The 16,008-nt window shown below is 48.0% G+C and overlaps 1 protein-coding gene across 1 annotated transcript; it reads right to left on the minus strand.

The window, feature by feature from the left end:
* Nucleotides 1–568: 568 nt before the first annotated feature.
* Nucleotides 569–1,459, minus strand: LOC100730220 (transmembrane epididymal protein 1A-like). Its single transcript, XM_003476922.1, has one exon. The coding sequence runs from the start codon at nt 1,457–1,459 to the stop codon at nt 569–571; it is 891 nt and encodes a 296-aa protein (XP_003476970.1).
* Nucleotides 1,460–16,008: the final 14,549 nt, after the last annotated feature.

The raw sequence follows: 16,008 nt of genomic DNA on the forward strand, positions 1-16,008 counted from the left end.
ATTTGATTGCTCAACCCCATCTCCACCCACCTCCTCTTTCTCTTACTGTCTCAATTCAGTTTAGGTTTCTTAAAAAACACAAACAGCCCACAAGGTTTCCTGCTATACTTAGTGCGAATGAAAAATAAAGAAGTGAAGAGAACAGCTCATTAGACACAAAGACCCCTGTCCCGTTCACACAAGCCACCCACTTCTGCTGCAGGCACGCAGCACATGGGCCCCGCCCCGAGGCAGGTCCAAGCACCTCTGCGTCCATCTGCTTCCTCCGTCACCTCCCCTGCCTCTGCCTTTCACTCTTTGCCCCTTGGACCCCAAGAATGTCAGCCAAGAGCACTCCTGCTTGTTCTCCCTGCAGAGACCTGCATGGCCAGGAGCCCTGCGAACACTGAAGCAGGCGAGGAGACAACAGAGCAATAAACAAAAGGCACCCTTGGAGCTGGAAGGTTTATTTGGGAGTGCCAGGCACAAAGTCACTGCCGAGTGCCAGGACACTTCAGTGCCACTCTGCAGCAGCAGCAGGACCCTTGAAACTCACAACAAAAGACAGAGCACAAAGAAGTCTCTGCACCTAGACACCTGCATGCTGCAGCTCGTTCTCTGCCCAGAGCCTCTGGAGCTCTTCCCTGCTGGATTCGGTGGGGCACATGCCATACTTGCCCCCTGGGGATCCCATGCTGGAAGAGCAGTGTCGAAGCCAGAGGCTGCAGAGCCCATAGACAGCGGCCAGCAGGATGGCCATCAGGCCCAGGTGCCAGGAGAAGAAGGTGATGAGGAAGGCCATGTCCTCGGGTTTTTCTGCCCGCCAGGGCTGTCCGGAGGGAGGAGTGTACAGCACCACACACAGCTGTAGCAGCCAGCTGCTGAGCACCAGCAGCATCCAGGTCTTGAGCACCCAGAGTGGGGGCTGGTCAGGGACCCAGACCTCGATGTTGAGTACCAGGGCTACCAGGAAGGTGGGCACCAGGAGCAGGACGTGCACTCGGACCTCCAGAGCGCCCCTGTTCTCGATGTGGGTAGCCATCAGCAGCACCACCACATAGAAGGCCCGGGCCTCTGCCGCCCGCTCCAGCTTCACGTTCTGCCGGGCCAGACAGCTCTGGCTCACAATGTCCACCACCCCACTGAGCATGAAGAAGGAGTACATGGTGGTATGCTGCCAGTTCTTCCTGAACAAAAACGGCCGCTCAGGGGCCTCCCAGTCCACCAGCCTGGTCCGGTTTACCCCTGGAGGGTAGAAGAGCTCACTCAAGATGAGGGTGAGAGAGAAAACCACTTTCACTATTCCTTCCAGGGGTACCCACTGCCATGGGCTGTGTCCTCCTCGCTTCTCCCTCGGGGGCAGAGGCGGCTTGACCACCTTCCGTCCCCACAGCAGGGCCAGGGACAGTAGCACTGAGTAGTAGAGTGCATACAGCAGGAGGAAGACGGCTGGCAGCAAGTGTCCCTCGAGGGTTCCCATGGCTGCAGTGTCTGCGGAGTCGGACAAGACCGGGGGAACCGGCAGATGAGCAGCCGCACATGTCTGTCCTCCCGAGCCTCTGAGCTGCAGAGAGATTGTCCTGGGGCCGCACCCCGGCTGACACACAGAGGAAGGAGCCTCTGCCTCCCACTCCCGGAGCACAGCCTCCAGGAGTCACAGCTGGCGCTGCCCCTCCTTAGACCGGTGGCCTGGGTTTCTGTCTGGGCTCCTCCCTTGGGCCTCTGGCTAGCTTTCTGGCTTCTCCTGTGGGTGGAGAGGGAGAGAAGGCAGAGAGGGACAGGGAGCCGACTCTGTTAGGTGTACCAGCTGCTCCCAGGGGCATTACACACGATTCTCTGCACTCAATTCCTCAACAGCTCTGTGAGGGAAGAGTCATTACACAGATTTCACAGGTGACATTAAGGCTGAGAGTGGTGACAGCACATGCAGGAGATTACTCACTGGCCTCTCTCCCAGTTGGGCCCAGGTCTCATTCTTAAATGTGCAGTGATTACAATTTAGTACCAATCCTTTCAGGTCTTACAATTATGTGCAAGTGGCTTTGTCTACATGGATCTTGATTCTTTTTTATTTTACAATTGCTTTCTTTTTTATCAGTACATGTTCACAGTATATAAAGGTTCCATTTTTTGTTGGGAAGTTGATATATGCATGTCTTAGTTACTTTTTACTCGTTGCTGAGACAAAATACCTGAAGCTCAAAGTTGGGAAAGGAAAGGTTTATTTTTTACAGTTTTTGGAGGTTTCAGTCCATATTCAGTTGGCTCCAAGGCAGGTGGCATGGCAGAGCCACAGTTCATGGAGGCTGCAACAGCAAGGCAGAAACCAGCAAAAAAGCAAGACATGCCTTCTTCCTTCCATTACATTACATCCTGGCTCCACCCCTATGTGGGTGTAGCACTGACACCATCAATCCGAGCACTAGACAATGAACCAATCACAAATGCACAATGCATGAGGCCTGGGGGCCACTGACATAAACCATGACATTCCACCCCTGGACCCCAGGACTCATGTCCATCCTTTATGCAAAAAACATTTAGTCCATCTCCCAGAGTTGCCCAAGTCCTAACAGTTGTAGCGTTGCTAAAAAGTCCAAGTCCCAAGACTACTCCAAGATCTATGGCAAACTCTTAACTGTAACCCTCTGTACAAATGAAACAAGTTTAAACCTTTCTGAAATGCAAAGGCACAAGATAAACTTTACCATTCCAAAAGCTACAAACAGGGAAATATAAAGCATTGGAAACAAAGCAAGTCCAACATCCAGCAGGATGAACATTAAGTCCTAGAGTTTTATGCTCAGCATCTGAAGCAATCTGGTTGCAAGCTCTAAAAGGCTTGGGTGATTCCACCTCCATGGGGCTTCCAGGGATTTCAGCTCCTGCAGCATTTTTCTTGAAACTTCTCTGCTCACTTTTTGCAGCTTTCCTTGGGTCATCCACGTTCTTGGCTTTTCAAACTTCTGGGGTCTCCACTGCACCTTTGGCTTTACAAATTGCTCTCTCAGGGGCACACTGCTTGGCTTCCCAGGCCCTTTGCAATTGAGGTGGAAGCCACCTTACCCTTAGAATTTGTGTATTTTCCTTGCACCTAAAATCAGCACCATGTGGATGCCCCCAAGGTTTGCTGCTAGCTAGAGCAGTAGCCAGGCTTTTCTCTCTCTTGGCTGTCAGGGTTGATTGCCTGGATTGTTGGACTCTGTGAACCTGATTGTGAAGAAAAGCTTCTCTATGTTGTCACCATTTTGTGACCTCATGTGGCTTCTGTCACCATTCTGGAACCTCATGTGGCCTCCATCGCCATTCTGGAGCATGTTACTCTGCAGCTTTTTCTCTGAGCAAATTCTTTTACCTTTGCAGTTTTGAGGCTGCAAAGGATGGAGACCTGAGATGCTCCAGGGCCATCTTTTTTTATCTCTCTGTTTCTCTTCAGCAATCAAAGTCTCAACCCTGTCTTTACAATCCACAGCCTTCCTGGAATTTTCCTTCTGGCTAAACTCACAGCATTGCAGATTTATCGTGTTGGGCTCTTTGCTCCTGATTTGCAACATAAAGCTGGCTAAAAGCCCCCAACAATAGCCATGCCATAGCCTCAACATTTGATTGCTTTGAAATTTCCTTTTCCAGATTAATTAGTCCATTGCCCTTTATCTCAGTCTCAGGCAAAGTCTCTGGGCATGAGCAAAATGCAGACAAACCTTCTGCCAAGCCATAACACTCACGGTGGGGAGTCCAACAACCAATGCAGTCCTTCTTCCCAGAGGAATCTTCCCAAACCTGGTCTTTACCATCAGGCTTTCTATCAGTCTTCTGGTCTCCTGAGCTCTGACCAGAATCTCCTCTACAGAACAGCCTAAGCTGCTCCAGCTCTATGCATCCAGGTGACATGTCTGAACCTTTTCAAACTCTGCCCATAAGCCATTTCCAAAGCCTCTCAAAAATCATTGTCAAGTATAGTTAGGGGCTGGGGATTTAGCTCAGTGTCTTAAGTGCCTGCCTGACAAGCTCGAAGTCATGAGTTCAACCACTGGCACCAAAAAAAAAAAAGGTATAGTTACAGCAAACGACCCCACTCCCAGTACCAAATTCTGTCTTAATTACTTTTTACTCATTGCTGAGACAAAATACCTGAAGTCCAAAGTTGGGAAAGGAAAGGTTTATTTCTTACAGTTTCTAGAGGTTTTAGTCCATACTCAGTTGGCTCCAAGGCAGGGTGGCATGGCAGAGCCACAGTTCATGGTGGCTGCAAACAGCAAGGCAGAAACTGGCAAAAGAGTAAGACATGCCTTCTTCCTTCCATTACATTACATCCTGGTTCAACCCCTATGTGGGTGTAGCACTGACACCATCAATTCAAGCACTATACAATGAACCAATCACAAATGCACAATGCAAATGCATGAGGCCTGGGGGCCACCAACATAAACCATGACAATGAATAACACATCTTAAATCTTTTTTTATCCTCTTTTCTTCTCCTTTCTTTCCCTCCCCTCTTTCTGCCCTCCCTCCTTCTTTTTGTCTCTTTACCATTTATAAAAGTTGTAGCTCCCTTTTTCCTGTTACCTTTTATTCTACTCTTTAATTTACTTATACTAAGTGCCCACCTAGCTCAGTTGATAGAGCATGAGACTCTTAATTTACCTATACTTTGGGATTCTTACCTAAGAGAAGCCATGCAATGTTTAAGCATGTGTGTCTGATTTATTTCACTTAACATCAAGGTCTGGAGGTGCCTCTTTTCCTACAGAAGACTGAAGTTTATCCTTCTTTACTCCATTGTGTGTAACCATATATTCGTTATCCATTGCTATTAGACATATAGGCCACTTCCTAGACTTACTTATCATTAGTTGTGTTGGTATAAACATGGGTCAGCATGGATCACTATAAGTGATGTCTTTAACTCTTTCTGTAAGATATGAAGAAGGAACATATGGGTGTCAAATGAAATTTCCATTTTTAGTTTTTAAAGGAATCTCTGTTCTGATTTCCATATTGGTTGCACTAGTTCATATTCCCACTCACAACATAAAAGAATTTCTTGTCCCTTCCATCTTGCCAACATTTGTGCTTATTTGGTTTCTTGATGATGGCCATATTTTTCTGGAGTAAGATGGAATCTCAGTGTTGCTTTAATTTATATTTTTGTAATGGCCAGTGATTTGAACAATTTTTCATGTATTTATTGGCTCTTTAACTTCTGTTACAGTTGAATGGGTCGTGTAGGTAGTTACTGTTGATTTTCTCTACTAGAGTCAATTTTTGAATAATCCATGATGATTCTGAAAGAAACAAAAGAGCTCCAGAAGGTGTCATGTTAAACCTCAAACAGGAACCTTGTCTGGTAACTTTTCTGTGGATTTCGTCTGTATGATCAGTTGGGGTTTGGGCAGTCCCTGGGTAAGAGTAAACAAACCGTATTGTTAACTAAGATAATCACTGCGTCTGATTCATAAAAAGGCAATGGCCAAATACATCTGAGTTCGCTCTGGTTTACAAACAATTGTCTTACATGTATTTGTCTCTCTTTTCAATTTATGCTAATGCACACCTACAGCTATTTTATTTGAACTAAGCAATTTTTCTCTTTTTTGCCTCTTTTTGGGGGATTTCCATGGAAAGTTTACATAGGTTAAAATATTTATATCTATAACTTAAGATGGTTTGTGGATAAAACAAGCATCACTAAAGTTAAGGACATGCTTCCACAAAGGTTACCAAGACTGATATCAAGCCTGGTTTTACACATGCAATGCCTGTTGTCTGTGTATAGTAAATTGGGAGTCCTTCATTAGTCAAAGACAGTGTGTTAATTGTTATGATCCAGTTCTCATTGGACTTGCTTCCTCCCAGGTTTCCAGCTGATCAAAATGATGTCAAGACCCAGTCTTTGTAGGAGATGGATCCAGATCCTTAGTTCCTGAGGGCACTGACTGAGTGGGTTGCTGAGGAGGTAGTCTGTGTGGAGGAACTGACAGGAGAGGGTCCCAGCAGCATCAGCTCCTGAGAGATGACGACTTCTGTGGTACAGATCAGGCCTCTGGTAAGAAGGAAATAAAGGTGAAAGTTTTGCCCTAGAATAAACTACAGGACATGATGGTGGTGGAAGGCCAAATCGGGGATGTTTACCCTGAGGTCACCTCCTCCTTCCCCTATTACAACTTCCTTTTTCTTTTCCCAGTGCATGCAAAGAAAATTCCAATCAGCTCCTGATGTGTCATCAATGCCCTCCCTAAGCACCACCCCTGGTCAAAGGTTACCTATGTCCCATTCCTCATATTCCAGTCGAAGGAGACAGCCCAGCCGCCATGGGTTGTATGCTCCTTTCCACGTCCTCACCTCAATAAACCCGTTTGTCTTGTACTTTATTTCTCTATTGCTCCAGAAGGCTCTAACAAAAGGCTTGAACATAAGGCACCTCTGACTATTTTTCTTGCTTTGTATAGTAAAGATATAATTGAAATATGGCATTAGATTTTAGTTTGCCAAGATGCAGCCACCCCTCATTTTCCCCGTGAGAGTATATAGGCCGTTTTTTATTACAGAGAAACATAAGATGATTGCTTTGAAGGGTTTTAGTGTGGAGCTCATTCCAAAGGACATCTGGGTGGGTACTGGGAAGGCACAGATAAAGTTGTTGCCATCTATAAATAGGAGTAAAAATGAGGATCTAGATTCTAGCAGGCCAATCCATGGTCAGTCCCTACTGGGGGGGATTTGACAGGGCCTATCCTATTAGTCTGAATCTTTTGGCCCCAGGGCTGTGACCTGGGTAGGCTGAGTTCCTTTTTTATCCTCTTGGGGGCTTAACCTGGCTAGGCAGAATTTCTAAGCCTTCAGCCCCCCAGGGGTTTCAGCTGACAAGGCTGAATTTCTTGGCTCTAGACTTTCCTAGCCCCAAGGGAGCACTGGTGCTACCTCCCTGGACCCACTGGGCTTCCCTATAAACACAGCTCATCTTCTGTTGAAACATCCAGAAGTGGGATGCACTACTGGCTGGATGTCCCTTAGCCAATTCAAAAGGGAACTAGGCCCATCCCTTGAGAAGCTTCAGTTCACTAGATCAAGCCACAAAGCATAAACATTTGGTGACAGAATCACAAAATGAAAGTGCTATGTCCTTTCAGACAGCAGTGTAAACTTAAAGCTATAGTTATCACAGTGAAAGCAAAACTGTAGAACGGAGAGCAAATCAGTATCAGCAAACTGCTCCGGAAAGCCATGGCTCTCGGCGGGTGGGCTTTGGGGCTCAGAGGAGACGAGTCAGCTAGAGCTGGTTGGCTGTGAGTTTTCTTCGTGGTTAGAAGACAGAATATAAAGTAAAGTGGCCTTTATTTTAAGAATGTGGAGAGAGAACCCCACCACCACCACCACTAAGGTCTGGCTTTTTCTCTGCCGGACACTTGGTGTGGGGGCATATATACAGCTTAGGTTTGGGGTGGAGCCTAAGGGGCATTACTGATGCACAGATGAATTCATTTTGTGCCACAGGTAAATTGCTTAGGGGTGGGGAAGGTGACCTTTCGCCCACCGCTACAGCATTCCCTTTAGGGCAAAATCCTTTCAGGCTGCTTGCTGGCTTACACAGAGGAGGTGGTGGGAGGTTTAAAGGGATGACTTTGCCTCTTCCAGTGTGGGAAGACATTGTACCTCTTAACCCTGAGTTTTGAGTCATCCAGAACCAACAAGTAAACCAATGGAACACTTTGGTATCCAAAAGCCTGAGGGAGAGAAGGAATCAGAAAAGGAGAAGGAAAATTGTTAAGCCTATGAAAGGAGGTGCTCCATGTGTGTGGGTGACCCTCACAGAAGCACAAACACCCTTTGTTTAACCCAAACAAAGGACCTCTTGAGTTCAGAGCAAGCTACCAAGTGTTGCACATGGAAAACCAGCAGTTCAAGCGGCCAGGTTCACCTCTCATGACCTTGCTGTGGGCAGCTGTGCCACGGCATTGGTCTGCTGTTGATCCCCTCCCCGTGCTAGCAGCCTTTTTTCTTCCTCTGCTGGGCTGTATATTCCACATTGTGTGGATTAATAGCAGAACTAAGCCTTACTGATATCAGGGCTCCCTAGGACAGAGCTTTTTGTCTCAGAGTCTAAGGTTCTCCACAAGGTGAATGGTCTGGGAACCTACCTTCTCCCCCAGAAAGGGGAAGACAGAGAATCTCAGATGGAGTGGGTACCTGGCTGGGCTATCGGGTTGTCTACTCCAGCTGAGGTCTCTGGGTTGCTGATGGCATCAATGTCAGGTGAGTTCTCTTTATTGCTGTGCAATAAAAACCTTTGGCGCCTTGTCCAGTGAGGTCTCCCAAAGCGTGATAAAGTTCTCCTGGCCACCTTGCCAGATGTTGCAGTTGAAGGGGCCCCAGATAGTCCAGGTTCTTGTGCCTGATGTGGAAAGAATTGCCAAACATACACTTCATGGAGCATAGTAAGAGGCTACAATTACTGAAGAATGCTGGACAGCAGCTGCAGGAATGGGAAAGGGGAAAGGAAAAAGAGGGGTCCATGGCTGAGGTTTCCAGTATTTAAAAGGTAGTCACTGTGAGCTGCTGCCTCAGGTGTGGAGACTTCCTGACCTCCTAGGCTCTTACTATTTTGTACTTCTTTTAGTGTGGGGAGCAGCTGAAGCTAGAGATCGATCACACACATGGGGCTAAAGCAAGGCCAGCCCTGAGAACATGGAGTGCCCAAGATGAGCCACATGAACAAGATGGTCCAGTTCCGAGATCTCGAGGTGCTCAAGGCAAACTAGGCAAATGGGTTGTTAGGCAGAGGGGTTCCCTTGACGGTGTTGTACTCTAAGAAAGTAGCTTCATCATTTTGTATATTATAGCAAACCTGTACCGCGGCTTACTAAATGTTTTCTTTTCTTAACTGATATGTTAAGTGACCCAATTGATATGTTGAGCAATACTCTCCCCTATAAAAAATTGCAAGAATTTCACTTAATTGAGATGTTAATCACGGAGCGGCCCTCTACAAACAAGAAGAGTGGTGCTAAAACAAGCTAACAAGGGCTGTTAATCACGGGTAGGCGCCTCTAGTCTTCGCTAAAGAACTAAAAAAGACAAAAAGGCCCACTAATTTACACATTGTTTAAAGTAGTGTGTTTATATGCAGGGAGATTTGCTCATGAGTTTAACCTTTTTACCTAACCTTAGTTACTCTTCCCACAAGATAGATACTCGCCGTTTTCCTGTTCTGTAGCGCGCCTTATTGCCTCCCCCCCACCCACCTATCTGGGCCATAAAGAATTTGGGTTTCTGGTGACCTCTCCCCGACCTGGTGATGATCTGTCATAAAATGAGCCTGCCCCAATTTTAAAAACTGTTTAGCTTCAAAGAAATTACCGGGAAATACTGTGGCCCAAACCCCGATCGGTGCTTTCCTTTTGTTCTGTATGTATCAATGGGTTAGATATCAGATCTTTATAAAACTTAAGTTCCAGCATCTCATAACTCGTGACCCCTTCGCACTCACTGGTAAAGACAAGCTGTCCTGGGATAATTAACTCTCCACTTTCTTCTCCAAATATTGCTGCAGACGTGCCACTCTGAGATAATGTCAGTCTGCAGGATGAGAGTAATTTGAACAACACCAGGAACTCCCGGGACGGTCAGAGCTAAGTGGACAGCAATACAGTTTCCAGATGCGGGTCAACAGGTTTAATGGCCTTACAGGTTTCCTCCCCACTTTCCCTTACTTTTAAAAACCCCTTTCCCCAGTCTTGGGCGCACAGTCTTTGGGTTGATCCAGGAGAGACTGTGCCGCCAGGACTGGCTCAATAAAGCCTTTGCCACTTAAGTTTTGGACTCTTGTTTCCGTGGACTTTATACCGGGGCCCACGTTATAACATTTGGGGGCTCGTCCGGGATGGAAGCAAGACTCCAGACTCATTTCCGAACATCTGAAAGTAAGTGCTCTGGAGGTTTTGTTTGGGCCACGGTCAATTTGTAATTTTGAGGGGACGCCCTCAATTTGGGAGTGGGAACCACCCGAGGACAGAGTCAGTTGGTTTGTCGGACAAATTCTGTCCATCTGTGAATCTGCCCCGGGTGAGGAACCACTCCGTTCGGAAGGGGACGCCCTTAATTTGGGAAGTGAAGCCCCCGAGGACGGAGTCAATTGGTTTTTGCCATTTGTGACTCCGCCTGGGTGGGGAACCACTCCATTAGTTAAATTTGTTAATTCCTCCAGATCCCAAAATTTGACTAATTTTTGAGCAAAGGCCATTCTGCTGCAGCTTGTCTTGTCTTGTCTCGTCTTGTGTGTCGGTCTGTGTGTTCATTTGTTCTAATTGTTCCCCTTTTTGGTCACCTAACTCTAACAGAGCCTTCTTTCTTAGGAGCTCCTTCCTGGAATTCGGAGCGGGCAAAGGTGATTCCGACCGTTTGCCTAGTCTCTGTAGCTTTTCTGTTTAACCCTAACTTTGCCTTTTAAGTTTTTTTTCCAGCAAAACCAGCGACACCACCAGCTATGGGTCAGAACGAGTCCATTATGGGTCGGAACGAATCTGTTCCCAGCACTCCCCTTAGCCTTGTCATTGACCACTTTAAAGAATTCCAGAGGCGAGGTGGGAGATATGGGGAAAAGGTTCGCAAAGCCAGACTAACAACCTTTGTCACACAGGAGTGGCCCCTGGGGACCCAAGGAGTCTGGCCCCCTTTTGGGTCCTTTGATATGGAGACAGCTCGAGCGGCCCGCCAGTATGTATTTGGGCCCCCCGCTCACCCCGATCAGATTGTCTATATCCAGGCTTGGATAGATATAATCTATGATGCTCCCCCTTGGATTGGGCCACCTCCGAATGGAGTCCTAGCAGCCCTCAAACCGAAATCCAAGGCTGAAGAGGAGACCTCCAAGCCCAACGCACCTCCAGTCTTACCTCCGAGCGAAGACTTCTCCGACCCGCTAGACATCCTTCCCTTACCCCCTCCCCCGTATCCTGCCCCTGAGCCACAACCTGACTCCACCTCGCCCTCCCCGCCTCGGCCCATTCGAACCCGCCGCCACGCTCGACCAGAGGGACCTCTGGAACAGGGCCACGAGGCAGCGCCACTGTGTCCTCTGCGGGAGGTCCCAGCCCCGAGTGGGGGCTCCATGTTTGTGTACACCCCCTTTTCTTTCTCTGACCTCTATAACTGGAAAAGTCAGAACCCCCCTTTCTCGAAGGACCCAGAATCTCTGATTAGCCTTATAGAGTCTGTTTTCTCCACCCACCTTCCCACTTGGGATGACTGCCAGCAGATCTTACGCATCCTTTTCACGGCTGAGGAAAGGATGCGAATCTGCGCTTTGGGGCAAAAGGGAGTCCGAGAACCGGATGGATCTCCATCCACTGATCGGCAACGAATTGAGCACTTGTTCCCCTCCTCCCGACCCGAGTGGGACCCTAACACGGATGCAGGTAAGAAGGCTCTCGATGAGTATCGCCTGAGGCTCTTAGATGCACTTCGTGCGGCTGCTAAGAAGCCCACCAACCTGTCCCGAGTGAGTGCAGTGCAGCAGTTAGCCGATGAGTCTCCAGCGGTGTTCTTAGAGCGCCTTTTAGAGACCTATAGATTATATACTCCAATCAATCCGATGGCACCCGAGAACGCACGAGCAATTAATATTGCTTTCGTGTCCCAGTCGGCCCCTGATATTAGGAGAAAGTTACAAAAGCTTGAGGGATTCGAGGGAATGCCTCTCAGCCAGTTGGTCGAGGTCGCACAAAAGGTTTTCAACAATAGGGAAACCTTGCAAGAAACAACAACCAAAAGGATGACTAAAGTACTGGAATTACTTTGCGAAAAAGAAGCCAAGAGGTCAGCTAGCCCTAGAAAAAAGGAAGCTCGAGGTAAGCGACCTCCTCTAGACAAAGAGCAATGTGCGTACTGTAAGGAGATGGGACATTGGCGTAAGGATTGTCCAAAGTTAAAGCCTAAGACAGAACGAGAGACTAAGGCCCTGTTGTCTCAGAAATGAGGAGGTCAGGGCTCGCCGCCACCCCCCGAGCCCCGGATAACTCTCCAAGTGGGGGGGCAACCGGTGGACTTCCTAGTCGATACAGGAGCTACCTATTCTGTGCTGACTCAACCATTAGGAAAACTGACCAAGCAATCTGTCAATGTGATAGGAGCTACAGGGGGCCGAAAATCGTACCCAAAGGTGACAGCTAGTCTGGCTCGACCTGGACATAGACTGGTCCAACATGATTTTCTCTGGGTCCCTGAGTGCCCGGACCCCCTTTTAGGGCGGGACCTTCTACATAAATTACAGGTGCAAATTGACTTTGTTACGAATGAACCTAGACTGAAGCTAGGGACTGATACCCCCTCAAAATCGGAGGGTATTAGAGTGTTGGCTCTTGTCCCAGAAGGAGAAAGTTACCGCCTGCTGGGAAATTTGTCTGGTGCACCCGAGTTGTCACGAACTGACTTAGAATTAGAACTGCTGAACAAATGGAAACAGGAGATTCCAGAAGTCTGGGCAGAAAACAACCCTCCAGGGCTAGCAGTCAACCAAGTCCCCCATGTGGTAGAACTCTTGCCTCAGGCACGCCCCATCTGCTTAAGGCAATACCCAATAAGCCTGCAAGCCCGGAAAGGAATTAAAGTCCACATACAGAGACTAAGAGACAATGATATTCTCATTCCTTGTGTCTCTCCCTGGAACTCGCCCTTGCTCCCAGTTCAGAAACCGGGGACGAATGACTATCGCCCTGTACAGGATCTCCGAGAGGTTAATAGACGAGTGCTGACTCTACACCCAACAGTGCCAAATCCTTACACCCTGCTCAGCCTCCTTAATCCGGAGAACACCTGGTACTCTGTCCTGGACTTGAAGGATGCCTTCTTCACCCTGCCTCTTGCTCCGGTGAGTCAACCCCTATTTGCCTTCGAGTGGACTGACCCAGATACAGGGGTAAAGGAACAGCTGACCTGGACACGTTTACCTCAGGGCTACAAAAACTCTCCCACCCTTTTTGACGAGGCGTTAGCAAGAGATCTCTTAGGATTTAGAGAGGAACACCCCGAGATAGTGCTCCTTCAATATGTAGATGATTTGTTGATAGCCTCAACGTCCCTAGAAACATGTCAAGAGGCAACTGAGGAGTTGTTAAAGACTTTGGGACGATTAGGCTATAAAGTCTCGGCTAAAAAGGCTCAACTGTGTCGCCAGGCCGTGACTTACCTGGGCTATAAATTACAAGAAGAAAAGAGGACTTTATCAAAAGAAAGAATCCAGGCCATATTACAAATCCCATCCCCAGAAACTAAGAAACAGGTGCGGGAGTTTCTGGGAGCTGTCGGATACTGCAGACTATGGATTCTAAACTTTACTGAAATCGCTCGCCCATTGTATGACTCTTTAAAGGGAGAGACTCAAAAGTCGCTCGACTGGACAGATGAGTGCGAGCAGGCTTTCCAACAGCTCAAGCGAGCTCTGACTGAGGCTCCAGCCCTGGGGCTCCCTGATGTTACTAAACCCTTCACCTTGTTCGTAGATGAACTCAGAGGCATAGCAAAAGGGGTTCTAACTCAAGATATTGGCCCTTAGAAGAGACCTATAGCCTATCTTTCTAAAAGACTCGACCCAGTGGCAGGAGGGTGGCCTCCGTGCCTGAGAATTTTGGCCGCTGTGGCAATGCTACTCAAAGAGGCTAAAAAGCTCACTTTTGGACAAAAGATTTCTGTGGTAACCTCCCACAGCCTAGAGACTCTTATTAAAACCCCCCCAGAAAAATGGCTTTCAAATGCCAGAATTCTACACTATCAGGCCTTGCTTCTAGACCCAGAATCAGTAGTTTTCAAGACCTCCTCAGCTCTAAACCCAGCCACTCTCATGCCCGACGATAACCCAGAAAACCAACAGATGCCTCTCCATGAGTGTGCTGACATTCTCGAGTTACAGCAGAACTTGCGAGCTGATCTAACTGACCAGCCTTTTAAGGACGCTTACAATTATTTCACCGACGGAAGCAGTTTCATTCAGGACGGGAGGCGAGTGGCCGGCGCAGCAGTGACCACCGAGAAAGAGGTACTCTGGGCTAAGCAGTTAGAGCCTGGCACTTCTGCCCAAAAGGCAGAGCTCATTGCTCTGACAGAGGCATTAAAGCTAGCCTCAAGAAAGAGGGTAAACATCTACACAGACAGCAGATATGCTTTTGCTACTGTACATGTACATGGAGCTATTTACCATGAACGCGGTCTCTTGACCTCGGCCGGGACTAAGATTAAAAATGCCCCACAGATCCTAGACTTGCTAGCAGCTGTCTGGCTACCTCAGCAAGTCGCTATTATTCATTGCAAGGCACACCAAGTGGGAGATGACCCCATCATCATAGGAAACAATTTGGCCGATCAGGCTGCCCGAAAAATAGCAACCACATCAGAGGGGCCTGCAGAGGAAATGACTGCCCTGATGCTAGTCCCTCAAGCCTTGTCAGAGCCTGTTTATTCGAAGACAGATTTACAGCTAGCATCTCAACTTGGAGCCAAACCCCGCACTCCAGGGGGCTGGTATCAGCTGCCCGACAAGCGAGTGCTGTTACCCGAAGCACTAGGACGAGAGCTTTTGCAGCAAGCTCATCAGGCTACTCATTTAGGAGGAACTAAACTAGCAGAATTGTTCAGAGATCGATTTTTCATTCCAAAGCTCTCCAAACTAACTGCCTCTCTGAGCTCTAGATGTCCACAGTGTTTGTTGGTCAACCCAACCAGGAAACCTCCACTGGAAACCACCCGGTATCGAGGAACCTCCCCAGGAGAACACTGGGAAGTGGACTTCACGGATATGGTAAAACCTGGCTTACAGGGACACCGCTATCTCCTGGTGATGGTAGACACATTCACTGGCTGGGTAGAGGCCTTCCCCACTAAGTCTGAGTCAGCCCTGGTTATAGTTAAAAAGCTACTACATGAGATTATACCCCGATTTGGCCTCCCATTATCAATGGGGTCCGACAATGGCCCGGCTTTTATAGCCCAAGTTACTCAAAAGTTAGCCCAAGTATTAAAAATCAGTTGGAAACTCCATTGTGCCTATCGGCCACAAAGCTCGGGACAAGTAGAGCACATGAACCGGACCATTAAGGACGCTTTGACTAAGCTGTCTTTAGAAACTGGTGACAATTGGGTGAGCCTTCTTCCCTTTGCATTGCTGAGGGCCAGATGCACCCCATATATTTCTGGGATCTCCCCCTTTGAGGCTATGTTCGGGAGACCCCCACCTATAGTTCCTAAGTTGTCAGAAGACAAATTAGCCGAAGTAACTAACCAAGATCTCATTAAGTCCTTACAGAGTCTCCAGCCTGTACTGACCTCAATTCACCGGCTGTTCAGACAAAAACATCCGAACCCCCCCTTGGGAACGCTGCCCCAAGCGTCAATTGAGCCAGGAACGTCGGTCCTGGTGCGACGACACCACCGGGATTCGCTTGAGCCGCGCTGGGAGGGACCGTTCACCGTGGTGCTCAGCACTCCCACCTCCGTCAAGGTAGCAGGAAAGACTGCGTGGATCCACCACACACAAGTCAAACCACTGGAAGCTACAGACGACAAAAAGGGTCCCCGATGGACAGTACAATGGACTGGTAACCCGTTAAAGTTAAAGTTTATAAAGGACTCTCAGCCATAAAATTATGTCTGTACTATGGTATTTGGCTTGGTGCTCGATTATAATTGTAAACCCCGGGAATGGGGACTGGATTGTTTCAGACGAGAAAACTAAAAGGGAACTAGGGAGAGCTAAAGGCACGATAAATCAAGTCACCATTGACCTATGTATACTTTTCAATGGGATAATAATTAATGATGACAGCCCAACTGGCAGGGTAGGTGGGTCGGTCCACCATAACCTCTGCTCGGGCCGTGGGCCTAAAGCTCTGCAAGTTATGTTCCAACTCAAGCAGGCATCCCTGTATGTATGTCCTAAAAACCAGCCTGACCCCAATTATAATGTGTACTGTGCCTCCGATCCAAAACATCAATATTGTTATTCGTGGTCATGTGTCACAGGAGGCCTAGATAGATACT

Source organism: Cavia porcellus, unplaced genomic scaffold (genome assembly GCF_034190915.1).
Source record: "Cavia porcellus strain 051 isolate PalLab524CR breed Dunkin Hartley unplaced genomic scaffold, mCavPor4.1 scaffold_14, whole genome shotgun sequence".
Lineage (NCBI taxonomy): Eukaryota > Metazoa > Chordata > Mammalia > Rodentia > Caviidae > Cavia > Cavia porcellus.

Coding starts and splice junctions, on each gene's coding strand:
- LOC100730220 (XM_003476922.1), bottom strand. CDS start 1,459: ATGGGAACCCTCGAGGGACACTTGCTGCCAGCCGTCTTCCTCCTGCTG.